General features: G+C 46.7%; 1 protein-coding gene across 8 annotated transcripts in view; it reads left to right on the top strand.

The window, feature by feature from the left end:
- The window catches only part of setd5 (SET domain containing 5), a 30,753-nt gene extending 9,446 nt beyond the window's left edge, over positions 1 to 21,307 (top strand). Inside the window, exons 2-24 of one of the 8 annotated variants that reach the window (XM_083668252.1) lie at positions 2,261 to 2,525; positions 3,547 to 3,649; positions 4,098 to 4,327; positions 4,434 to 4,492; positions 5,353 to 5,540; positions 6,925 to 6,963; positions 7,155 to 7,442; positions 7,735 to 7,883; positions 8,415 to 8,532; positions 9,170 to 9,279; positions 9,535 to 9,823; positions 9,979 to 10,059; positions 10,272 to 10,487; positions 10,742 to 11,107; positions 11,410 to 11,667; positions 12,073 to 12,193; positions 12,775 to 13,040; positions 13,324 to 13,380; positions 13,567 to 14,043; positions 16,462 to 16,781; positions 17,378 to 17,505; positions 17,698 to 17,792; positions 18,041 to 21,307. In XM_083668252.1, coding sequence (XP_083524378.1) covers positions 2,455 to 2,525; positions 3,547 to 3,649; positions 4,098 to 4,327; positions 4,434 to 4,492; positions 5,353 to 5,540; positions 6,925 to 6,963; positions 7,155 to 7,442; positions 7,735 to 7,883; positions 8,415 to 8,532; positions 9,170 to 9,279; positions 9,535 to 9,823; positions 9,979 to 10,059; positions 10,272 to 10,487; positions 10,742 to 11,107; positions 11,410 to 11,667; positions 12,073 to 12,193; positions 12,775 to 13,040; positions 13,324 to 13,380; positions 13,567 to 14,043; positions 16,462 to 16,781; positions 17,378 to 17,505; positions 17,698 to 17,792; positions 18,041 to 18,643 — 4,632 coding nt within the window. In that variant the 5' untranslated portion in view covers positions 2,261 to 2,454 and the 3' untranslated portion in view covers positions 18,644 to 21,307. Of the gene's footprint in view, positions 1 to 2,260; positions 2,526 to 3,546; positions 3,650 to 4,067; positions 4,328 to 4,433; positions 4,493 to 5,352; positions 5,541 to 6,924; positions 6,964 to 7,154; positions 7,443 to 7,734; positions 7,884 to 8,414; positions 8,533 to 9,169; positions 9,280 to 9,534; positions 9,824 to 9,978; positions 10,060 to 10,271; positions 10,488 to 10,741; positions 11,108 to 11,409; positions 11,668 to 12,072; positions 12,194 to 12,774; positions 13,041 to 13,323; positions 13,381 to 13,566; positions 14,044 to 16,461; positions 16,782 to 17,377; positions 17,506 to 17,697; positions 17,793 to 18,040 lie in introns of all 8 variants that reach the window. The other 7 variants (XM_083668251.1, XM_083668256.1, XM_083668250.1 and 4 more) reach the window with 7 other exon arrangements.
- Positions 21,308 to 27,209: the final 5,902 nt, after the last annotated feature.

Here is a 27,209-nt window from a genome sequence, read left to right as displayed (position 1 = left end):
GTGATGTTATATATATATATATATATATATATATATATATATATATATATATATATATATACACACACACACACACACACACACACACACACACACATACACACACACACAGAACACGTTATTAGGAACACTATACTAATACTGGGTAGGGCCTCCCTTTGCTCTCAAAAGAGCCGCAATTCTTCATGGCATTGATTCCACAAGATGTTGGAAACATTCCTTTGAGATTCTGGTCCATGGTTGCATCATGCAATTCCTGCAGATTTTTCAGGTGAACTTTCCAGCTGTGAATCTCCCGTTCTACCACATGCCAAAGGTGTTCTACTGGATTCAGATCCGGTGACTGGGAAGGCCACTGAAGAACACTGAACTCATTGTCATGTTCATGAAACCAGTTTGAGACGACTTTTGCTTTGTGACATGGTGCATTATCATGCTGGAAGTAGCCATTAGAAGATGGGTAAATTGTGGCCATGAATGGATGCACATGGTCAGCAACAATATTCAAATAGGCTGTGGCATTATGATTGATTGGTAACGGGCCCAAAGTGTGCCAAGAAAACATTCCCCACACCACCTCCACCATGAGAAGGTTGTACAGGTGTTCCTAATAAAGTGCTCAGTGGGTGTGTGTGTGTATACATGTCCTTTCTGCTCTGTGTCCCAAACACAAGGCTTGAATGTCTGTTATTATCAGATAAACAGAGGGTAATAAAAGACGGTTAAACAGGGTTGGGACCACACCTTTCAACAGAATGCTATGCATGATTCACTCTGATCAAGGAAGCGGTTTGATATTTGTTTACCATCTATTACGCTAGGCTTACTCACTGTTCAACTAGATGACTCTCAATAACAATTGGCAGGGTTAGCTGACCTTGACGTTATTAGAAGCGTTGTTGCCTTGACGCTGGTAACTATAGACTGGGAATGGAAGGAAGCTACTGTAGCCAAGGGACAGGTTCAGAAATGCCATTGCTTTGTCTTCCCATTAGGGTAGTTACTGGAACTCAGAGACAAATGTAGAATGCTGCTGTACAAGGCTACCGATGTTTTACACGTAGTTGAATTGTACCTCGTTGTTTATTTTTGGTGTGTATTGCTTTTTATAGAGTGGAACAAACCACGCCCTACATTGGGGTGAATCAGAAATACAGCCGCATGTGTCAGGTCTATGTGGCCGTAAGATGACCTTGTTCTAAGCTAAATCCTCTCCTCTCAGAGCGTGTGAAATGAGCAGAGAGGCTGGTTCTTCTTTTGAGGCAGAGACTACTGCCTGCCTGCTTGCCTGCCTGCCTGTGAGGCGACTGGACGGGCGGATGTGGGAGCCGGAGGAGTGTGGGTCAGTGTTCCAGCAGCTTGTGGATCACATGACAGACGGCCCAGCCTAATGCTGGATGACTCACCCTCTCCGTCTGGGGATACGTCGCCCCTGCGGGTTCTCCTTGGTACTGCGTCTTGAGGAGAGGTTCCAATCTATAAGGGAGGGGTGGCAACAGTGTAGGCTATCTGTCAGTTGTTTTTCTCTCCACTGGGTTTTCTTCCACCGTCCAGAGCGGAAGCCTATGTATGGATAAGAGAGAGTCGTGTTGCTCGTGGCATAACAAAGTCATCGAGGGTGGAGCCACCACTCCTCACATTAATAGCCTACTTCATACCCAAAACCATGTCAGCGTGACACACACAGCCCCCCCCCCCCTCTGCGGTACATTGAAGTATGTGTACATATTAATAATCTTGCCTTTGCTTGGCAGGTGTTGCTCAACTGATAAAGAGACTGTTATTGCCCTGTTAATGGGGGTTAGTGTACATCCTGTTTGTGAGTGGATTTCCTTGCTGCTGCTATTTCTCTGATTTAATGTTGTGAGTGTTCATTTCATTGGGGTTGGCAAAAGAGACCCTAGCCCTATTCTAGGTAGTGGAATGCAATGTTTATCCTACCCAGTTCCTAGGAAGGGCGGCCCAGGTCAATCTTTGGCGTTTTTTTTTTTTTTCTTTTGCAAATATTTGTTTTGGTTATCATCAGAGCATTGGAATGAATTTGAATGCTATTGGTGTCATTTGCCCTCAATGTTGCCAAGAGAAGAATTAAGGCGTAACTGTGTGTCTGCATTTGTGGCGTACCTCCATCCCCCAGGTTCATTAGGCTTATATGTGCAGATGCGTCAGTCTTTTGACTTCAGTTGTTTCTTCCAGTGTGATGCGGGTGTGTGTGTGTGTGTGTCCTGAGACTCCCTGACCTCTCCTCCTCTTTCCCCAGGTCTCCCCATGTCCGTGAGCCGTCGGCTGCGGCTGTGCGGCGCCCCACCCCTGGAGTGGTCTGTCGCTGCAGTTTGGAACCCGTGATCCCCTCCTCTCCTCCTCCCCTCTCTCCCCCCCCAGTCCCATCCCACCCCTTCCCTCCCCCTCCTTCCCCCTGTTCCCCCCTCCCCACGCGCCGCTGTGCTGGACGTCATGAGCATAGTAATCGCGCTGGGAGTCACCACACCAGAAACGTCTTACTCAGATATGGCTGCTGGATCAGAGTGAGTATTTCGGAGGAGAGGGGGGGGGGTGGGGGTGGGAGGGAGAGGGTTAGAGAGAGCTCTAGGGCTTCTGGGATATCCACTCTCTTTACAACTCTACAACATGCAGTTATTGCAGTTACATAAGATCACAGTTTGCTGAATTACATTGTTCAACAGCCATTACAAAAACAACCACCGTTACAATATATTAAATCACAACATAACAAACAATGTGGTTTTCATCTGGGATTTGATCCCTTTTGCTGGAGTGTAGGGCCCTGTTCAAATACTGGCAAGATGAATTGTTTTCTCGCCTCTGTGAAAGAATCATTGTGTAGTTCAAGGTTAGGGTGTTGGTTATTGGAAGAAATAGGGCAGAGATGTTGCCTGTCACGTACGCATCAGTGATTACCTCAAGCAGGAGGACTCACACAGGTCTGTGTCTGCTGAGGAGTCCTGTTAGAGGAAATAGCCAAGAGACTACACAAGGAAGTCAAGGCCTAGCAACTGTAGTGACGGGACTGAGGTTTTGTGGAATGCAGCAAGCTGGATCAGGCCTCCCCCTCTCTCCTCCTTCCATATTTCCCTTTCTTTAGGAACCAAAACTTGAGTCAGGGGGGATTCACATGAAAACAAAGAGAAAATAGACATGCCGGCATTTCGAAAATCCCGGTCTGGATGTAACATTTAGTTTTGACCGTTTGACATTTAGGAGTATTCCAGCGTTACTTAGGACTGATTTTGTTAGGTAAAGACGCGGTTGGTCTCCTCTGGGACCTCTGGTAAAGGGCAATGTGAGTTGCATGACATCATGGCGGCCGACATTCCATTTCCTGAATTGAGATTCTCCCAGGCTCCCTCTGAGGAGAAGATTTGGGCTATTGCGCCATCTAGTGTAGAATGGGGCTTGTGGCCATATTTGACCATGTTTACAAATTGGACAGTTCTGCAAGCCCATTATAGCTCAGCTGCATGTATGTTGTATTATTTCTGCCACTCTTTCTCTCTCTGACGTTCTCTCTCCTTTTCTCTGTTACAGCCCTGAGTCAGTGGAAGCAAGCCCTGCCGTTAACGAGAAAAACTACCCCAACCACAGTTGTGGGAGTGCACAGAGTCATGGGTATCGGGGACTACCATATGCTGTGAGTACAGACATTTTTTCACAATTGCAATTGTAGTCCAATATCCCTTATGAAAGCAGATATTAAGATTTTTGTCAAACACTAATCGAAGATGGAAAAGAAATGAAAAACTCAGTCAGGGAACTTAAATGCTGTACCGTCGCCTGTGAGGAAACAGAATCCCACAAGACACGCCGAATCTATTGTATCTAGGAAACCGAACAAAGTTAAACCAAGTAAACAAAAGCTAAAAGAAAGGATGGAATTGTGCTGGATAGTGTTTGAGGGACTCCGTTCAGGGATATGATCTAATTTGCTGTACATTCACAACCCGTGCGTTTTTTTAACAGCTGTATTGTTTCACGTACATTTTTTGTCCTCATTTTCATTCGTCTCCATTTTCCGTTTCCCTTTTTGCCTGAACACCCGTTGTTTGAAGATGCAACAGTCTTCCGTTGTGTGTTGTCAGGATCACAACTATGGCGCGCCCCCACCCCCCACCCCACCCGCCTCCCCGCTCTCCCAAACCATCATCCCCCGTATGGAACTCAATGGCGTGGTGCGCTCCGCCCGTTACCATGACGACGAGGACAACTCGGCAGACAGCGACAGCTCCTCGGAGGAGGACGGGGGCGTGGCCAGCTGGTGCCACTGCAGCCTGACCCAGGATGGCTTCCTTATCAAGTGTGAAAGCTGCAGGTGAGGAGGGAAGCTCTCCATAGACACTGATATTATCTATCTGTGACATGTCTTTGTCACCTTTACCTGCTGTCTCTTGGCTTACGTCTTATCTGTTTGATATCAGGGGCCTGGACAGGCGGAAAGGATTGGAAGGCCAACGCAGGAAACCAGAAAATGTATCAGGTATGTTGAAGATGGAACAAATGAAAGCACAATGAATCTTGTATATTTAATATTTGCAATGCGTATACTGCAACGTACTCTTGGCCGGTCTCCCCGCCTCCACCATCAGGCCTCTGCATTTCATCCAGAACGCTGCCGCCCGTCTGGTGTTCAATCTCCCCAAATTCTCCCACGTCACTCCCCTCCTCCGCACCCTTCACTGGCTCCCGGTAGCAGCTCGCATCAGATTCAAGACCCTGGTGCTCGCCTACCGAGCGGCAAAGGGAACAGCCCCTCCCTACTTGCAAGTAATGGTCAGCCCCTAAACCCCTGCCCGATCACTCCGCTCTTCCACCTCGGCTGGCCGTCTGGCATCGCCGCCTCTATGTGGATGCAGCAGCCACACTTACTCGGTCACGGCTTTTCACTGTCCTGGTGCCCCACTGGTGGAACGAGCTTCCCACTGCTGTCATGACTGCAGAGTCACTACCAATCTTCCGCCGTAGATTGAAGACCCATCTCTTCAGGCTACATCTTAACAGTCCCTCCTAAAGACCTCTTCACCCCCACTACCCCCCCCTGTACAAGTTTCTCTCCTGTTAATAAAAGGAAAAAAAAATCCTTCTAGCATTGTGACTGCCTATGGCCCCTGGTCTGAGCATTGATTACTTTATCTTATGATGACTGATGGATAGATGATTCACTTACTTAAACAAATGTATTTGTTGTAAGTCGCTTTGGATAAAGGCGTTTGCTAAATGCCATAAATGTATTTGATACCGGCCTGTGTGCCTGTTACTAGCGTAGCTCCATGTTTTTACATTGATATGAAGCTCTTTTTTTCCAAGTGTGTGTGTGCTCATGTTGTTTGTGTTTTCTAGTTGGCGAGAGCAGTGCCACCGAGAGCGGAGACGAGGAGGTGTCCCCCGCCACAGTGTCCTACACGGCCACCCAACACACCCCGACCAGCATCACACTCACCGTCAACCGTGTCAAGAGGAACAAGTCCAAGAAGAGGAAGAAGAGCACGGAGAAGGCCAGGGGGACGCCCAAGGGCAAGAAGGTGAAGGTAGGCAAGGCTCAACATTAACTTTTTCAGTTGGTAGCGCCAGTGCACCCAAACTAGAACATTTAGGAGCCCCCCCCCAAAAAAATGTAGGAGCACCTCTTAAAACAGTTTGAGTTAACACTACACATAGGTGTAGTAGGTCTTTATAGGCCAACTACTGCTGGATATGAGGGTTGAGTAAAATGAATGACTAGACTTGCAGAGAAGCAAAGTGGATTTAATCCAATTATAATGGTCTGATAATGATCTAAATGTATGGTCATATGTCTGTGCATGTAAAGCTGCACTACTCTGATTGCTCGCCTGGACGCATCATCTCTCAAACATGTATTTATTTCCGTTTATAACTAGAGAGATTACGGCTGTTTTACAGAGTTGCCTTATGAGATGCAGGCATAAGCCCAATATTTTGATTGTTTCCGAAATGTTGCCGCTGCCAACACAGTTTGTCGTGGATGAGAAGTTGTGCAAAACATCTTTGCAAAAAGCAATACTTTTCAAAAGTAATCCGAAAATAAATAGTTTGCTAACAACATTAATTGAAAATAGAGCCCTGAAGGTTGGGAAGGGAGCTAACCGCTAAGTGTGCTAAACTAAGACACTAGTGTGTCTATCGCTCAGCTTGCGCAGACTGTCAAGGGCGCTAAAGCAGCTGGTAGTGTGCACTGCTAGCAAATAGCAGTAAGTGGGCTAAATGCAGTGTCAGTGAAAAGCACGCTCACAGTGGGAGTTTGTGCTAAGTATGCTAAATGTAGTGCTAGTTGCTAAACGTGTGCTAAATGCAATGGTAGTGAAAATAGCTAAGTGTGCTAAATGCTGTGTGACCAACGGGGGTGCTAAATACACTACCAGGGCCTAGTGTGTATAACACACTGTTAGCAAATCCATTAAGATGGCAAAGGCGACTGAGTGGCTCCACAGAGATGCATAGAGTAGGCACCTGCCATCTTTACCATTAATTGCATTTATAACAGCATGAAGGGCGCCATGTGGTCAACTAGGGTGGGACTTCCTATGAGTTGGGAAGGCCTCAGCCAATTGGATATTCTTCAATAGGTTTATCTATAGATTGTAAATGGCTTTCAGGTGCCTGATGCCAATAAATGACTGACCTGAGACACTGGAGCTGAGCTGATACTATACTCCAGCACAGCAAGTGGCAGTGAATCTCCAACATTTTCTGCCACTCAATTCACAGAAGATGAAGAAAGTTGACGACACAGCACTCCCCATATAATCTGTTATTTTAAGAGAGTGCGCCCTCTAGTGTTAATAACTCTTGAGTAGCTCTCAGTTATTAATGTCGTTTTGACCCTTGGTGGCCAATATGGGAATTACATTCTCTTTCTGAATCCTTGTCAATAAATGCTGTCTGTTTTTACAGGCCTTCAGAGAGGGTTCTAGAAAGTCGATGAGGATGAAGGTAATATTCAAATTACTGAGCATCTTAGGTTAAGATTAACTCTAGATGTAATCTTGATATCATAGCTTTTGGAATCAGTTAGAAAGAATGTATAACATTTATGTAGCACTTTCGCAGGTCCTAAAGTCCTTTAACTGTTTCTATGGGGGTAAAGTAAAGCTGTCTCACACGCCTTCCTCCTCGCCTCCCAGAACTCCACGACGGAGGCCAGCACGCTGGACGAGAACACGGCGGAGGGCTGGGAGACCAAGATCCGCCAGTGGACGGACCAATACGAGGAGGCCCTGGTCAACCAGTACAGTGCCGACATACAGACACTACTCCAGCTACACCGCGCCGCCAACGCCACCGTCAGCAGCGCCGCAGAGCGCGTGAGCACGACGCCGTCGCCACAGGTGAGCGCCTCCGCAGACACCATGGACACCATCAACCGCACCGAGCTGGCCTGCAACAACACGGTGCTGGGCTCTCAGATGCAGGTCAGTTTGATGTGCGTTTGCTGCTGGAAGGTGTGTGTGTGGGCGTGCGCGTGTGTGTGTGTGTGGGCGTGCGTGCGTGCATGTGAACACGCGCATGTCATTTATTTTAGTTTGGTTATTTTTATTTATGCCTTTAAAAGTGTATTTCCTGTAGACTTTTGGTTGTAATCAATGAGGAAGAGAGTCCAAGAGGGGCTTGTGTGAGTGCAGTAGTGATTGCATCAGTATTTGCATTGATATGATACTTCCTCATTCCCTCGTTTGAGAATGATAACGTGTGTGTGTGTGTCAGTTGCAGTTGGGGCGGGTGACCCGTGTGCAGAAACACAGGAAGATCCTGCGGGCGGCGCGTGACCTAGAGGCCGACACCCTGATCATCGAGTACAGGGGCAAGGTCATGCTCAAGCAGCAGTTTGAAGTCAACGGACACTTCTTCAAAAAGTAAGGACCCTCTATGCCTACTTGCTGGGGTAATGTACAGTACCAGTCAAAGGTTTGGACACACCTTCTCATTCAATGGTTTTTCTTTATTTTTTATTATTTTCTACATTGTAGATTAATACCGTATTGAAGACATCAAAACTATGAAGGAACACATATGGAATTATGTAGTAAACAAAAAAGTGTTAAACAAACCAGAATATGTTTTATATTTTCGATTCTTCAAAGTAGCCACCTTTTGCTTTGACGACAGCTTTGCACACTCTTGGCAAGGTGTGTCCAAACTTTTGACTGGTACTGTATGTGTAGATGTGAGTAGCCATGAAGGTGAGCGCTTAAAACCAGCCATGAATCTGTGTTCCTGAGTCTAATCAATATGTACGTTTCCTATTTTGGTCTACATGAATAGCGGAAGCAGACAGTTCAGTTCAGATCCAATGGGGAACCAATGGGACTAAAGAATAAATGGGCTTGCTTGTGCTCAAAAGCATTTACATGTTTTCACTCAAACCATTACGTTTCTTTCCCCAGGCCCTACCCTTTTGTGCTCTTCTACTCCAAGTTCAACGAGGTGGAGATGTGCGTTGATGCACGGACAATGGGAAACGACGCTCGCTTCATCCGGAGATCCTGCACCCCCAACGCTGAGGTCAGCCATCTTTTGTTTTATTCTAGGATTTTTGTGCATCTCAATAATCCAAAGTAGGGGGGAAAAAAGTCTCCCCACCTGCATTCACATTTGAAGTCATAGGATAGAGGGAGGCTTTGTGTATCAGATATGTATTTTCCCCTGTTTGGTTCATTCACATCAGCACAAATAAGAATAATGAAACAAGGAGAGGAATCTACCATAGACCATTCAGAGTCACCTTTTTACAGAAATAGAAATGATTTAAATGGTTCAAGAGAGATTCAAGATTCAAGATTCAAGATTTCTTTATTTGTCACGTGCATACAAGTATACAGTGAAATGCAAAAGTGACAGTGCCACAGAGTAGTGCAACAACACAATAAGTTTTAAAATACAATAAAATAAAAATAGAAGTACTAAAAAATATACAGTATGGACAGTATAAACAGTATAAACAATATGAACAGTATAGCCAGTAAGCAATATAAATAGCAGATGGATGATTATGTGTGTGCATATGTGTTAGAATGACAGTGCATGTGTGAGTGACTTGAGGGGGGCACTGGTGGGGTCATCGTTGACAATTCTGATGGCATGGGGGAAGAAACTCGATTGAAATGGGTCTTAACTATTGAATGTCTCCCTTATTTCCCAGGTCCGGCATATGATTGCTGAGGGCATGATCCACCTCTGTATCTACGCAGTCAGTCAAATCACCAAGGATGCTGAGGTCACCGTCGGCTTTGACTATGAGTTCAATAGCTGGTCAGTCACACAAATGGTCACTCTCTTTCCCCCTTTGCTTCTAAGTTAGACTGTGATTTTTGATATTGCCCCCTTGTCTGTCTCCAGTCATGCCTTCACAAGAGAGACTATAAGAGCAAAATGTTCTTCTATCAAATTAGCTATATATCTGTTAGATTTGTTTTTTGTTTGTTTTCATAGTTTTTCCTAGAATATAATGTTTTCATAGACATTTCTGATGATTTTTCTTCCCTCTTTTTAAATCCCAATCAACAGTAACTACAAGGTGGACTGCGCCTGCCACAAGGGCAACCAGAACTGCCCTGTGCAGAAGCACAACCTCAGCCCACGCGAGACCCTGCTGTGCCCACCGTCGTTGCCCCCTCCCTCCACCCCGGCCTTGACGGGGGCGGAGACGCGCAGGCGGAAGGCCCGCAGGAGAGAGATGGAGGGGGGTCTGGCCTCGGCCCCAGGGGGCACCTCTGACGACAGCAACCAGCCCCCAGAGGAGCCCGGCGAGGCCAGGGACCTGCAGGGAGCCAGCCTGGGGAACAGCGACGCTGAGGTGGGTGGGGGTGGGAGAGTGGGGGACATATGTGTGTTTGTGCACTTGTGTGTGTGTGTGTGTGTCATGCATGTGCCGTGTATGTGCGAGCTCGAGTGTATGTGGATGTGTTGACTTCTTTTCACTCCCTCACTAACTGTTAATGTCTGACATAGGACGTCATGGATGGAGTGAAGCTGGAAGAAGGGGAGGATGGAGAGGTGGACGAGAACGGAGTTCTCATCTCCAGCAGACGAGTATGTACCCACATCATGACTGACATAAACTCCTGTGACACTGACCAACAGGCAATCGCCTGTTTACTTGGAGTGAATTAAGCCAGTCAGAGTTTTGCATTTTAAATTCACAATTTGAAAGCCGATAGAGCCGTAAAAGAACAAGCCACGAGATGGAGAGCCTTTCACTTCCAGTATCACTCACCAGTACTGAACTCCCCCACTCTCTGTAGACACGCGACGAGCGCAAGGCAGAAGCCATCATGCACGTGTTTGAGAACATGGAGAAGAGGAAGAAGAGGACGTCCCAGGGGGCGGCGGGGGGCACAGACGAGCCCAAACGGGAGGGTCTGGAACCGGAGGAGGGGGGTGGGAACCCCCCGGGGGGCAACCCTGCGCCCCACATCACAGGGGTGGGAGTCAGCACCCGCCGCACCACCTATGTCACTGTGAGTGGGACTTCTCCCATGTCACTCACTCTTCCCTTTCACTACTTTAAGTCTTTGTTTCTCTCATTGCTTTCCTCCTGGTTTCACTTCCACCTTTTTTGTTTTCCTCCGTTCCTCTCTTGCCTTTTCTCTGCTTCTTTTTTTCACTCTGCATTGATTCGTTTCTTAGAAACTCAGAACTTTGTGTCTAATTTCAACACGCCTTTCTTAGACATCCACACTTCCTGCCTGACGACATATTCTGTCCCCTCCAGGAGCCCGCTGCAGCCGACGCCGAAAAAGCCCTGACGACGTCCGCCCCTTCCCTCCCGGCCCCCGCCGCGCCCCTCAAGCCGCCCCCGGCCCGCACAGCCAAGCCCCGGCCCAAGAGCCGCATCTCGCGCTACCGCTCCAGCTCCTCGCAGCGCGCCCGGCGCCAGCGGCAGGCCCTGGCCCAGCAGGCCGCAGCGGAGCAGGGGGCCGCGGCCACCGAGGAGGGGGGTCCCCAGGGGATCGCTGGGGCAGAGCTGGGGCTGGGGGACAGCAGCCTGGGACCAGGGCAACTCCTGGACGCAGAGGGCCTGGGGCCAGGCGTCGTAGGTCTGAATAAGGGCAACCTGCGCTATCCCAAGACCAAGAAGGTGAGAGAGAGAGAGAGAGAGAGTTAGATGGGTTTTAGTGTGGAGGGTTGTATTTGATGTTTTGAGGTGTGGGTTGAGATTATTTAGTTTTGAAAACTGAAGACCAGGACTTAATGATACAATATGTTTTGCCACATATAGGTTGAGTTTGTTCGATCGTTTTAACAGTGCTGTTTAAACATTGTTATGTGTAACTCATGTCGTAGTCTTTCCATATGCAATGACTTGAACCCCACCCAAACTACCCCATGTAAACGCATCCGAACCGTCTAAAATGTCCCCCCCCCACTCTTCCCTACCAGTACCTGGTGACAGAGTGGCTGAACGACAAGGTCCTGGATAAGGCCCCGGTGGAGGTGCCGGTGGAGCGGCCCCTCCGCATCACCACGGACCCCACGGTGCTGGCCACCACCCTCAACATGCTGCCGGGCCTGGCCCAGTCGCCCAGCCTCATCTGCACCGCCCCCAAACACTACGTTCGCTTCGGTTCGCCCTTCAACCCCGAGAGGCGCCGGCCACGCCCAGTCGGCATGGACGGCACCTACGGCTGCTTCAAGAAGGTAAAACAGTTCAGGGACGGTGAAGGGTGTCAGAGGTGTCTGGGGATACATGGGAAATGTAGTTGAGTATCCGTTACTATCCATTACAGTGTAGTATGGCTACAGCGCCTGACTGAGGTATTCCTAACTACGACTGGAGCAGTGGTAAACTGTAACATGTAGTATTGTTCCTTTATCACTCCCCTTGACGCTTCTTGGGGTTTTACAATGAGGAGGTCGGATTTCCTGACCTGATACCATGTTTCTGTTTCATGTGGACCCCAGAATGCAACAGCTAATGGGGATCTATATTCAATAAATAAATAAATGTATGTTTTCATGATGTGTGCTTTGTTTATACAATTGTCAAAGTAATAAACTAAACTAACTAATCTAAATCTATTGCGTCATGTTCCGATTCCACAGAGATGGATCAAACAAGCCCAGGATGAGACCACATGCTCTGCCAGCCTGGAGGACGGCACGGAATCCACCTCCTCACACCAAAGTAACAGCAGCAGCTCCACCCCCAACCCCTTCAACGCCGGTACCTACCTCCCTCCCTCCCCGCTCTTATGCACCCAACACCTTGTATTCATAGTCTACCAGTTATCTAAGAGCACTAGATAACTGGAACACATTTCCACTCTCAGCGGGTGCCTCCCAATAGTCTATCCTTTCTTCCTCCCCTCCTCCTATCCTGCTTCCTCGCTTCCTTCTCGAAACACATTGAAGGAGAAGACATAAGTACCTCCCATTAGGACATTCTCCTCCAATGCTTTTTGAGAAAGAAGAAGGGGAAGAGAGAGGAATAGAGGAAAGACTGTTGAGATACAGATACAGATACAGTGACTCACATGATATCCTCAGGTGTGGTGTGTCGTTGTTCTGTACAGAGTAGCTATCAACCACCAGGAAAGACAAATGAGTTGAAGAGACAACGACCACATTGTCTCAGGTTTTCAGGATGTCTGTATGATCTCAACTGAGACCCAACAAAATCTCAGAAGTATCTCTTACATGAGACATATCAAGCAGTTGTATGTGTCAGTATGCGTTGCACTTTCAACAGCCAGATCATCTAACTGTCATTTCCCCTTCCTCCTCTTGCGCGTTCCTCCAACGAAGAACTCGCGGCGCCCTTAAAGAAGCGGCTGACGAAGTTGGCCTCGGAGGCAGCGCCCGGGCCCTCGTCGGACCATCTGCTGCGTCCCCTGTCCCCCATCACGCCCCCGCTGCCCTCGGACCCCCTGCACCCCCAGCTCAGCGCCTCCTACGCCGCGGCCCTGCTGCTGGGCTCCCACCACGGCGAGGAGCACCGGCCCAACGGGATGGCGTACTCCCCCCTGCCCTCGCTACCCACCAGCCGCTGCAACACTCCGCTGCAGTTCGAGGTACGCACACCATACACACATACGCAGAATGTACCACACATACTGACACAGGCACACACTCAAGCGCATACATACAGAGCTTACCAATGCTATGAATGGGGCATGACTGTATTGTTTTGGGAGATGTTTCAAAAGCACTGTCTCTTATTAAGTGATGTACAGTTTTCCGATTGCTGCATCATTCACAATGTGTATGATTCTTATTCTGGGCACTCATTATATTTGATTGTTGGTATGACACATCTCTCAAATGTCATATCCCTTCTCTCTCCCACCCATCCAGAACATATCGTCTCCAGAGGCCTCTCCTGTACACAGGCCGGAGTCTATCTCTCCAGAGGTAAGTGTTCACCCCCACAAACCCAGGCTGAGAAGCTGGGGCAGCACTGAGGCCAGGGTTCTATTGGACATGGAACACAGGGCAGGGAGTACAGACTTTGCTACTGGGGAGAAATCTTCTTTGGGTTTTCTTAAACTCTTTTCTCTTTCTTTCCTTCCTCCCTTCCCGTTCTCCTCTCCCCCATAGCCCTGCCTAAGGCCGGACTTTGACGCCCCCCGCGCCCAGTTTCCCGACCTCTCCTTGTCCTCCAGCCTGGAGAGCCCCGTGCCCGTCGCGTCCGACGACTTTTCCCTCTCTGTGGGGCCTCCCCAAGAGTCGCAGGGGCCGGCCTCCGTAGGGGGTGGCTCCCTCACTCCCGTCTCGGCCACACCCTCTGACTCTGCCCAGACCAGGGAGCAGGCGTTCAGGACAGAGTTCAACCTCATCTACACCTGCTCGCCCCTCAACGCCAACCTGGGAAACCCCGCCACTGACAGACGCCTCTCCCAATCGGAGGGCAGCTTCTCCCCGGCCGAGTCCTTCTACAGCGCCATGAGTGGCCAGGGGCTCCTGGCGGAGGGAGGGCCCGGCTCACTGTCGCCCTATGGCGAGCCTCACTACGGGGGAGGGTACCCAGACAGCGGCACGCCCCCACACACCAGCAACCCACCACAAAAGAAGAAGGCAAGTCTTCCAACCCTCTCAGTGTGTCTTTTTGTTTTCTCTGAATCATACTGTTAATGAAGTTATTTATTTGTAGTTTGATTTATATATTAGTTTGATTTAAACTTCCCTTGTGAGTAGGTTAACACATGCAAGAATGGAGATATACTTATTTATGGAATGACTTATTAATTATTTACGTCAGACTTAGAGGGGAGAGAGTGATATTATGAGTGTGGTTTGTGAAAAGAGCAAGGCTAAAGTCATTCTGTGCTTTTTCCTTGCTTTGTGTTTTGTCATTCACTTTGTGTCAAATGTACCAATTGGTCCTAGTGACTCCATATCAATTTAATGAAACCAAAACAGACACGGGGATAATCATTTTGCAAATGATTTTCTGACTAGACTTGTGGTGTTTATATGTGTCATATAATTAGTGTCTCTCAGTTCTAATGTTCTGTGGCCGCATTTGTTTTCTACTTTCTTTCCCCCCAAAAAAGCTGCAGAATTTGCTTCTCAAATAATGTACACTTCTCTCTCTCTCTCTCTCTGGATTCTGTCTTTCCAACTGCAGCTAGCCCAACGGTTTTGTGTTCTGTAGCTTTTGACCCTTACCCCCCCACTTCACTCCCCCTATGCTCCTTGAAACCTTTGCCAAGTCTTTCTTCCACTTTTTTTCCAAGGCAGAGGGCCAACCTGCATACCATTAGTCTGCTGACAGGAAAGCCAGATTACCAGCCTATAGCTGTAAGAAGTGAATACAAGCCAGTACAAAATATGGTGAATATTTCCATACAACTACATTTAGAAGTGTGCATGTAAATATTGTTTTTGCATCCGCATACAACCTCCCCCCCCTCCCTCCAATCCCAAACCTTTCTCCAAAACAGTACATACAAAATATGATCTATAAATCAAACAGGAACATTTGTCATTTCAACCCAACACCATGTAGCCTAGTGGTTGTGGTCACCCATTGTCTTGAGCCTGATGGTTCATGATATCATCTCGGGGCTTGGCCCTGCTGCTCTATGGTCCGTCCATCTCATCATGGCTCTGTCCCTCGTTCCCCTCATCCTCATGCCCAAGTCAGATCCTGCCCATCCGAGCAGCCCCTAAGGGCCCAAGGGGAATCAAAAGGCCCATGGAAGTAGTCTACAAAGCCAAATAGTGTCTCTCGTTCACCTTTTCTGATTTAGGGGGCTGAGCAATAACCAGTCAAGTGAGAAAATGTCTTGCTTGAGATACTGGTTGAACATGCAGTGGCGCAGTTACTGTTTGGGAAGAAAAACCTCCTGAACTGACAAACCAGAGGCAAGCTAGGCGATGTCATTGCTGGACACAAGGCATAAGTGGCCTCTCAAAAGACCCAAGAGGTATCAAACATGTAATTGGCAGGTATCAAGATCCTAATATGCATTCTAAAGTTAGAAATCCCCACCCAGAGCCTCTTCTCCTCTTGGCCCTTCTCTGGGTTCAACTCTCCCCCAAGCCTCCATATCTGACTGTCCATTCAGCCAGCCTGCTCCATCTCTCTCATCTCTCCTCCTCTTTAACCCTCGAGTGTCCTGCCTGTGCCATAACGACATTCCGCCGGGCTGTTCTCTCTCCATTGTCTCTGATTGTGGGTGTATGTACTTTGTGAGTGTTTTGTGGTTTTGTTTTTTTTGTCGTGGTTCCTTTTCTTCCCTTCCATTTTGTGTTTCTTTACCTCTCACAGTGTTTGCTGTATGTGGTGATGTGTCATTTGATGATGATGACAAGTTGCCTGTGTTGATGTTTGACATTTGACCCGCTACTAATGGTTCATAAAGAACAAAAAGCTGTTTGCCCTATCGAGACAACCTATGCAAGTGTGATGGCTTCCAGATTCTGCTAATATTATCAACTCCAAATGTTGTTGTCATGGTGTAAGACCAGGACAGATGGAGTGCTCTTTTCTCGAGTTCCCTTTTGATATGGTTCAGCATGGTTTTGTGCTGATATTCGAGGGAGAAAATGGTAAAGGTACATTGGATATGTCCATTGGAAGTCCACAATATGTCCAAAGGTCCGATTGTAGTCTTGCACCATGTTTGTCTTAGTTAAACTCCATTTCTGATCACCAATAGTTGCAGCAGAATTGACAGGAAGTTCAGCCACAGTCAGACACAACTATTGCTCTTCAAGTTAGGTGCAATGGGAACATTTTGGGTGTTTGTTATAATATATCAAATATGCATTCCAGGTAGGTGAGTCCTCTAATGGTTGACTTGATGCATGTCGTCTGGCCGTACCGGCATAGTGTCCTTGAATGATAACTGGTGTTGCAATGCAAGCAATGGAGCGAAACAAACTACCAGTGTGACATCATGGTTGGACCAAGGCTGTGCATGTACTCCCCTCAGTTGGTTGACGCAGGTACTCCCCCCACCTCCCCCCTCCCTTTCAACTCCTCAGGTGTCTCTGCTGGAGTACCGCAAGAGGAAGCAGGGGAGCAGCAGGGATCCCTCTGAGAGTTCCCTGGGCACCCCCACCCGCCCCAGCTCCATCTGCACCAGCGCTGAGTCCCCCGGAGGCCCTCGCTCCCTCCACTTGCAGCCCCCGGCCTCTCCCCACAGCTCCTTCTCCTCCCCCGCCCACCCCTCCTCCTCCATCCCCCAGGTGGAGGAGGTCAGCCCCCCGGACCATCATCATCACCACCACAACGCTGTCACTTCCCAGTCCTCAGGACCTTCACAGCAACAGCAGCCCAGGGCTCAAGACGGCAACAGCCACTGGTAAGAGACACTGACTGAGGAGACGTGTGTAATATTATATAGCCATTTGTCTTTCTCTGTAATCTATGTTTTGAGACCTTTTGCACAATGTTTTATTTATTTTGCATCTAAGCTTTGTGTTTCCAGTCAAATTACAAACTCACATTTGGTTTTTCACCCTGAAAGCAGTCTATGGACAAGGACAGACTTCAATCCACACTTTGGTTCTGCTCATCTGGGCAGTGTCTCTAAGCGCTAACTGCAGCCGGGTCTGTCCAAAAACCAATGGAAGCTAATAGACCGTAATAAACATGTCTGAATCATGTCAAAGTCATTTAAATCAAGTAATTTCAGAGAATTTGGGATGATTTGGTTACGACATTTCAAACATGCTAATTTAGGGACCGTTGACTTCCATTGGTTTTTGGTTAGAAATGCTAAAGTTAGCAGTTTAGTGACGGTGCCCAGATAAGCAGAACCAAAGTGTGTCCTTGTCCGTAGACTCCCTTCAGGGTAAGGAACCAAATATGACATTTTGTAATTTGGATGAATGTCCTGTACCCCCTCTCTGTCACTGAATGTACATGACGTTGTTTGTGTGTTTGGCTTTGTCCCAGGATGGTGCCGACAACGGTGGAGCGACTGAGGGAGGGCCAAGGGGTTCTAGAGCGGGTACTGAGGGGCAGCCTCAAGATGGACCGTGTGCTGAAGAGAACAGATTGCTCGGCTGGAGACAAGGACCCGGGTACAGCACAATTTTGTTTTCTGATAAATGTTGTGTGGTAGTAAATTCAGAATTCAACTGTTGTCAGATTCAACTGTTGACATGTAGTCTGTTACGGGTATCTGGTGTTTGACATTGGGGCTCCAATTATTCTAGTTCAGTTTTGCCAGAAACAGCTGTTCTCCTATTAAGATCATAACCGGTTTCCAACAGATGCAGACAGGTATGAGATCCAGACCGTACCACTGGCCTCTCCCATGAAGAGCCCACAGAGATACAGCCACAGCCCGTCTGTCTACACACACCAGGTATGTGGCTCGGAAGCGTACGTGTATCACACATGTTGATGGAGTGGTACTTGTTTCTTGTTACACATGTATTTTTTATGTACTGTGAGCTGTGGAAAGTATTTCCTCTTGAAGAAATCTGAATCTGTTAACTTTCTATCTGGGCTTTTATTGGACTTTGAACTGAGGAAAGTGAATTGATTTATTTTAGTGTACGGTACAGTGTCAATGTGTCTAAAGTTATTATTTGTGTATTTTGGTGTTGTTAGGTGCAGCCTCCCTTATCGGAGAGCCATCACCAGACGGAAAGTCCAGTCTTCCTGCAGCAGCAGAGCGCTTCCTCTCCATTCCGTGGCTCCTACAGCCCCTCAACCCTTGCTTCCTCAGGCCAGGGCTTTTACCCTCGCCTCTCCTCCCACCCAGTCCTGTCCCTCGACTCTTCACAGCAGCATCCACAACAGCCCCTCAACCCGCCGCCTGGGGGCACCCTGCACCAGCAGAGCAGCAGCAGCAGCAGTATGGACGGATCCCAAGTGTACAGCAGCGGGAGCCACCTGAAAGCTAGTCTCTTGAACCACGGGCCGTCGGGGTCTCCCACCCCGGGCTCCAGGGGTCACGGCAACCCTAAAACAGACTTGGGTGCTGCCACTGCTGCGGGGATCTCCATGTCCCACGCCTCCAGACTGAGCCAGCAGCAGGCGGCACGGACCCTGAAACCAGGCAGCCCCGGGCAGTCGGTGCTGCAGGCCGGCTCCAGACTTCTTTCAGCCTCCGGCGCCCAACACTACTCGCAGCGCGGGGCTCCCCTCAGTCAGTTCCAGCACCCCCCCATACAGGGGTCGGGAGTAAGGACACAGTCGGGAAGCTTTTAGGGCGTTGTGTGTGTTTGTGTGTGTGTGTGTGTGTGTGCGTGTTTGTGTGAGCGTGTGTGAAATCGCGTACCTCCTCACCTAAAACCTGTGGAGAAACTAGGCTTGGGGGGTAGGGGAGGGGAAACGTACTGACCTAAGAGGAGTAAGGACTTCTTGTATGGATTTCTCCTTTCTTTTTTTCTGTCTTTTCTTTTTCTTTTTTTTTGCTGAAATTGAATTACTGCATTCTGCACATAGCTAATCAAGGACTTCAACATCATCAAGGAATAATGGAAAAGAGAAAAAAAAGACACGTTCTAAAAAGAGAAATCATGTGTAATTTGAAATTGCGTTTCCTGATGTGTACGGACTGTGCAAACAGGCAAAGTAACATTAGAAGGTAAAACTTCAACACAAGTATCTGTACAAAGTTTTAAAAAAGCGTACCTGTTGTTTTGGTACCTGGTTTGATAATGCTGGGATGCAGTTGTAACTCAAGCAGAGTTTGTTTTTGTCGAGATTACTTTTTTGATTTGGCCAAACAGCCGAGTCTGTCCTGCAGTAAAACTGTTTCGTTTGGAAAGGGGAAACGATACGAGCAGAGCGTACGTGTGTATCATCCGTTATAAAGATGCTTTGGGGGGTGGGAGAACAAGAGCTCCCTCAAAAGATCATTCCATATGATTTCCAGCTTTTTGTTCCTCTCAACCGTAGCCTATTTCTGAAGACTCTTGATCCTTTCTTTACTGTTCATTGATTTCCTTTCTTTTTTTTTCATCCCCACTTGACCGTTTTGATTTTACTTAGTAGTACTTCACAGTAGATTTGCTATATTGTACATGAGACGGACAGGTCTTATAATTCATGGTGCTGCAGTCTTGGTTTTCCAATAAATTATTGTCCATAAAATCAAGTTATTTCTAATCCCAGTTCTCTACACACAGGTAGATTCAATGCATCATATGTCCTTTGGAATCAGAAAATATTTTTTCATCAAATTTCATCATAATAATTGTTACAAACGTTTTATTGTGTTGGAATGCAGGGACAGAGTTGGAAGTAAGAAGCAGAATACGTTTTTTTTCTTTCCTCTGTTGTTGGGTTTGTTCTCTTTTTTTGAATCCTGTCGGATTCTTTTTGGAAAATGTATTGAGAATATATTTTTTCTCTCCTTCTGACCAATCCTTGCATTCCGAATGCCACCTAAGAAAAGAGGGGAGGGGGGATCATGTACACTCACATAGCACTTTATTAGGAACACCTGTACACCATCTCATGGTGGAGGTGGTGTAATGGTGTGGGGAATGTTTTCTTGGCACACTTTGGGCCCGTTAATACCAATCAATCATAGCTTGAATGCCACAGCCTATCTTGAGTATTGTTGCTGACCATGTGCATTCCTTCATGGCCACAATTTACCCATCTTCTAATGGCTACTTCCAGCATGATAATGCACCATGTCACAAAGCAAAAGTCTTCTCAAACTGGTTTCATGAACATGACAATGAGTTCAGTGTTCTTCCGTGGCCTTCCAAGTCACCGGATCTGAATCCAATAGAACACCTTTGGGATGTGGTAGAACGGGAGATTCACAGCTTGAAAGTGCACCTGAAAAATCTGCAGGAATTGCGTGATGCAATCATGTCATCATGGACCAGAATATCTAAGGAATGTTTCCAACATCTTGTGGAATCAATGCCACGAAGAATTGAGGCTGTTTTGAGAGCAAAGGGAGGCCCTACCCAGTATTAGTATAGTGTTCCTAATATAGTGCTCAGTGAGTGTATGTCGGGGATGGTTTGAACGGTATATAAAAAAAGAAAAAGCTGCTGTGTTCTCCTTATTTGTTTTCTTTTTACGCAAGTGCTGCTTCAAGAAGTTTCCCTTTCCACAGAATGCTGTACCCCCTTTTTATTAGGGTCTTCACCAACTGAATTAAAAAAAAAATAAAGAAAAGAAAAATCACACAGCAAAGTTAACGAGTCATGTGCCATGACCACTGCAGTGGGACTTAAACGACGTCAAATGACATTTGCTGATGCAAGTTGTAGTCTCCTCATGACAGAGAGGAGACTGTGGGAAGACGGACCTTCATTGTTTGGACCAGACGTTTTACCGTTTGGCTGAGGAGAGTAAATGTGTTTGTCACCCCAAGAACCAGGTTGGGGCTTCGGAAAGGCTTAAGACAAAGGGACTGGTCAGCTGACTGGACACTTGACCTGTCCCCTTTCATGCCTCATCCACCAACAGACATAAGGGTACTCACTTGTTACATGAATGTTTGACAATAGACTTCAGAAAATTTGTGACCCAAAATTACCAGCACCTTAATTAAAGAAAGAAAAGAAACCTAAATGAAACAAAACAACATATGTATGATCATGTGTACTTGTATAAAAATGTGTCATAAACTGTACGAAGAAAATATAGTACACTAAATTTGCCGCATGATATTTCTTTTCGGGTCTGACCGCCAGATGGTCAGATTCTGATGATGATTGGGTCTGTTCCGAGAGTCTCCTTTTACTCTTCACTTTGGAGTCCCTGAAATATTTGATTACGTTACCTTTTTGTTTTATTTTTTACACAGCATAGTAGTAACTATTTGGACTCCCCCTCCAAAAAATTTAAAAGCAGAAGAGATGTAATGCATTTTGATAATAAAATACTCATGATGGTAATGTATTTTGAAAATGGCAGTTTTGATTATTTAATTCAAGGATGTGTTTCTCTATAATCAATGTCATATACCTTCTCCAAGACACGATAACATTGAAAACCGGCGCACAGTGCACCACTCCTGTATTTTATATGAATTCAGAAGTGTTATCTTATATATTGTCCCATTTGCAGCAATTCATAAACACATCATACATATACAAAGTATTTATTAAGAAAATATACCAATACATACAGTGAATTTAATGGTGAAATGTCTTAAGCCATACAGACCAGGCTACAAGTATGGTTGGAGAGTCGAGCGACGGTTGGAGTGTGAATAGGTTGGAGTGACTGATGGTCTCTCTCCTCCCATTGTAAACCTAGCGGACTGCAACAGTGCCACTTAGTCAATGTCATACAGAAGACTGAACATCTACAAAGGAACACTTCAGAAAATACTGCAGGGAATACAGCTAAATGCCATTGTAACATTGTTCTGTAATGAAGAGTGTCTGGTCTAAATTATTTGGGGAGTCCACATTTCAGAGATGTAGCAGGAGAGTCTAGAGATGTATACCACCATGTGGTTTGTCTTATTGGTCACAAGATGGTACAATATTGTTATTGGCATTCATTATGGTCTGAGGTTTGTGTCCTTACTTAAAACCTGCATGCGTAACTTGAACTTTAGCGCAAGTCGTCCATTGACATCAAGAGATTTAGGCATTAGTCCCCAAAAGTTACACGTCTTAAGTGCACTTTTCAGCCAAGTGGTCAGTGGTCATTAAGGTCGAGCGAAAAGGACTGGAAGCTGAGCAATAATACTGGTACAATAGTATAGTATGGCTTACACACACACGAGAGGATGGTTGGTGACTCATACTCGTATTAGCCTTGGAGAACCCAGAGAACGGAAGTTGTCTCCTTTGTTGTTAAAAGGGTCAGAGTCAACCGCAAGAGGAAAGTCTTGTTATTTTACAAGAAGCTGCAAGTGTCTGAGCCATCACCAGATCCAGCTGTAGGCTCTACATTCCACCTCTGGCAACTCCTTATAAACCACCCGGTAGCCACACTCTGTCGGAATCCTCTGGCACTTGTTTGGCCAGGAGGTAGGTTTCATGGGCCTGGGAATACCAATCAAAACAACACGAGTAATTACACTTCACAGTGACAATGAAATGACAATCATAATAATTGTTTATTATTGATAATTGATAATTGATACCTGTCTTTATGAGGTACGACATTTTCAAATGGGTCTTATGAACCCAACCCGTAATTACATCAGTTTACTCACGAGAAGCAGATATAGCCGGTTTCGTGGCAGAAACACTTGTCACAAGCTTTGTAGAATGTCTGGCCAGCCTGAAACTCAACCTCCTTGTGGATACACAGACCTGCAGTCAAAAAGAATAGTATAAAGACAATGAAGAATTTCATTTGGCACCTGAACATGAATTTAGGCATAAATCACGGCATACAGGAGGAAATTAAACCATATGTTGATCACTGACTTATATATTTTAAAAAGTGTGAATTATACTGTTATTTTAACTGTCCACTAGAGGGAAATATTGCACTACTGGTGAAAGATGCAAGCGTTCCCATTAAAAAATAAGAGGTACGTGACTTCAAAAACTGAGATATGTATATGTCTGATAATATAATCTATGAATTGATACCATATACATTTTCCAATCTCAACACAACATGGATTTTGGCTTTGTTTTTATACATAATCTGTATACATAATCTTGCTCATATAATGTCACTATTGAATTATCTTTCGAAATAAATGTAGACATTTTCTATTTAACTATTTTGACAACACGATGGGTAGAAATAGATGTCTAATAACACTCTGATAGTCAGTCAAATAGAATGAACAGAGGGCTGTCTGTGTAAGTAACCCTGTTCCTCTGCCATGAAACCAAGGTTCTACTGTACCTGAGTGTCTGTAGACGGCCGCCTGGGTCACCTGACTACTCCAGATGAGGCTGAAGGACAGATAGACAGCCAAGAGACTGCTGACTGACATCCCTTGTCCAAACGTACATCTCACACACGCCATGCTATGCCAACTCCACTTTCCAAAGATAGAAAATAAAGACTTGTAAAGAATCTCTCACAGCAAGAAGTAGGTCTTCACACCCAGTTAGTCACCGTAGGGCAGATGCTAACTGAGGCGAGTGAGTGAACAGGTATGTTTGTAGTGAGTTTGAGCAGCGGAGGCCGGTGTGGGAACAGGTTTCTTAAGCAGGGGGGACCAGATGGTTCGTCTGAGCCCTGTCAGTGTGTGGAAGTCTTCATTCTCACTGCTCAGCGCTCCCTCGCTCCAGATGGCCTTTATACCCTGCCCAACACCTGCTCCGAGAGCCAAGGTACCGGCCGCACGGCGAAAAAGAGAGAAAGGGAGAGAGAGAGAGCAAAAAAGAGAGAAAGGGAGAGAGAGAGAGAGCAAAAAAGAGAGAGTTCTTTGACTAAACAGTTTTTTGTGCTTGTTTCTCTCCTTTTTTTCTCATTTTGTTCCTCCCTCTCTCTTTTTCCATTGCACTCTAGTCTGTGCCAAAGGGTCACCCCCTCCCCTCCTTTTTTGGATCGTCCATCGTTTTGGAGCACTCTCATTCTGGTTCGACTGGGTTTGGTCTGTCTGGGACTGGGCAAGGGAAAAGTTCCACTAAATATTTTGATATTTCTTCTGAGTCATTGGGTTTATATGAGCAAAGCACAGCTTCCGGAATGGTAACGCTAGGTGTGGAATGTGGACCGCTTTCCTTTCGGAATCTCCTGTCCGGGTTTTTTCCTCTGGGTGTCGGTGCGCCGGTGCGGTGTGTCTGCGCTGTAGCACGCTGGGTGGCTTCTTCACACAAACACACACATACTTACACACTCACATACGTTCACACACACACCTACACATACACAAACCCAGCAAACCACACCTGGAGTCTTACGTGGGAACTGTCATGTAGGTCGATCTGTCGTCACTACTGCGCTCTGAATAACAATCAGACAGAAGGGAAACTCTCAAGACTCAACAGGAATGACAGCCTCAGTGAGCTAACCCAGTTAACCGCAAGTCAAGCACTCTCAATCCCCCCATTCAGGTCTGGGACTGTAGCTCCCGAGCATTCCAATGCTCTGAACCGCCTACAGCTTTTGGAAATGTCTTGTTTCACAACAAATCAACCAAATGTTTCTAGACACAAACAAGCAGTAACCAGTCGTTATTCCAAAATTAAAATATATATATATATATTCCAACCGTTCTGTTTATGGGGGGGGGGGGGGGGGGGGGTGTTGAATGGTGATACGCCCATCCATGATGGTGGCATGGCATTAGATGTGTTCATTCGTAATGAGGAGAACCCCCTTCACGCCATCATTGTGGAAGAGCCGTTACATTACTGGTTAATTATAGCAGCTGATACCCTCTGTCTAATTTTATCTCGGTGCATCAGGCAATGAGTCTCCAGATGCAGAACCAGCTTGTTGTGGCTGGAAGAAGATTCATGCCAGTGGCACTGGGTGTCTATATAGATTAGCTGGAGGTGTGTGTTACAAGCCTATTTTCCTAAGTTGTATTGACAAGCTCAAATTCTTAGAAGGACGACTCCCGAGATCTCTGTGGAAATAATGATAATGGGCTCATCTTGTAAGACTTCATAGGGCTTTCTGTGTGTGTGTGTGTGTGTGTGTGTGTGTGTGTGTGTGTGTGTGTGTGTGTGTGTGTGTGTGTTCCTTGTGTGTTATAGTACATAGTGTATCAATAGTGACTGTTCAATGGACTCAGGGTGTGGCTTTATATTAGGTCTAAGCACATCATGTTCTTTGAGACAGAAATTAAACAATTCTGACATATCACCCAAAACAAGGGTGTGTGTGTGCGTGTGTGTGTGTGCATGTGTGTGTGCGTGTGTGTGTTCCTTGTGTGTTATAGTACATAGTGTATCAATAGTGACTGTTCAATGGACTCAGGGTGTGGCTTTATATTAGGTCTAAGCACATCATGTTCTTTGAGACAGAAATTAAACAATTCTGACATATCACCCAAAACAAGGGAGTGTGTGTGTGTGTGTGTGTGTGTGTGTGTGTGTGTGTGTGTGTGTGTGTGTGTGTGTGTGTGTGTGCGCATATTTGCATGTGTGGGGGTGGATAATATGCAACTTAGATAAACATCATATGCTTCCACATGGGCCCTGCATGTCTGTGCCAAGTTGTGGTTTCTCATCTTGCGTGTATGTGTGCGCACACGTTTGCGCATTCTAGGTAATGGGTGACGTTTTCCACCTCCCCTGCCAAAGCCGCTCACACAGGGGCATGGCCCTGCTGGCAACATCTCAGGGGGGGACATGACGTGGAGCCTCTGTTTTCAAAGCTGCCACTGATGGTGGAGCATAAACACTCCAACATCCCGTGTTGAACCAGAGACCTCTCCCTCCACTGAGACCCTGCCTAGGACATCCCGTTCCCTCTCTCCTCTCCTCCCCTCTACTCTGCACTAGCCCATCCACAGATGAGAAACACAGGGCCAGAGCTAACCTCGGCTCACCCGACAATGACCACACTCAATGTGATTATTTCACTAGCTGCGTGAGCACACACAGGCCACACACACACACACACACACACAGGCACAGGCCACACACAATTGTGCGCACACACTCACACGCACATACACATAAGCATCCTGGCACACACACACACACACACAGTCACTGTGGTCCACTCCCTGACTTTGACTGTTCACCATCCAGTTGGTGAGCTCAGGCCTTCTGCAGTGTATTAGCGCCTGGCTGTGTGCGTAAGAGTCCGTCCTTGTGACTCAACCACTGGTGATGATTTAGAGGTGATGTCTGATTTAGAGCCAAGTCTGTCCTCCTTTCCTCTCAGACTGTGTTATTTGAACGTGGCGAGCTAAATAAACAACATGATTCCTCTGGCGAGGAATTCTCCCTTCACATCCACGGTCAAGAGGAAAGCGGTCGATAGGACCACACTGAGACTCAGACTGAACGTCACAATGGGTTGGGTTATGATGGAGTGACGCGTCCATTCTGTGTCTTGCCTATTTTGGTGGCAACCTTACTTTGACCTATCCAATCACTTACAGATCAATGATTGCCTGAAGGGTAAAAGAATACCTGAATATGTTTGAATATTGGGCTTTTGTGCGATTAAACCGGCTTCGTATCTTCACCAGCCTGCACCACAAAGCAAGAATAACATGAATACTGGTGAAGTATGACACCTTGGCCTGGTTTCCCTAGCGATGCCACCCTCTGTTCAAAGTGAAAGCAGCCCTGACAGTGCCCTCCGCAGGGCTCCTCTGTGCAATTGGCACCCTCCTGATTGGCCTCTCTTACAGCCTGCTGGCATGGGCTGGCAGCACTGGCATTGCCCAGCCCTGTGCCCCCTCCATCCTGTCATCCCATTGGCCCAGCCCAATGGGGGAGGCAGACAGGAGACGGCTCTCTGAAGCCAAGCGCCAGACTGACCATCTGTGGTTCCACCTCTCTCTCAATCAGGTCTCTCAGCGCTCTCCTTTTCCATTTGACCTCTCTATTTTGCCTTCCCCTCTCTTTTTATCTCTCTTTCTCTCTCTCTCCCTCTCTTTCTCTCTCTCTGTCTCTCTCTGTTTCTCTCTAATTGGCATTCTGTCTTCCATTCCTATCTCACTCTCTCTATAGCACTGTTCTGTGATGTTTTGCGCCTTTCCAGAATTCCAAGCTTTTACTCTTGGATGCCTTGCTGTGTCAAGTTATTTAGTCAATACTCCAAGAACATCCATCTGTACTGTATTTGAATTGTCTACTCTACCTTATGTATCATAGCATACATATGAATTGCTATTTCCATTGTAGAGATGCAAATACAGTATGCAGATCATGAGTCTGTTGAATAAGTTTGGAAATCCTTCTACTAC

This window comes from Argentina silus (assembly GCF_951799395.1).
Source record: "Argentina silus genome assembly, chromosome: 4".
Classification (NCBI taxonomy): domain Eukaryota; kingdom Metazoa; phylum Chordata; class Actinopteri; order Argentiniformes; family Argentinidae; genus Argentina; species Argentina silus.
The sequence above is the reverse complement of the archived record's forward strand: the minus strand, read 5'-3'. Positions and strand labels throughout refer to the sequence as shown.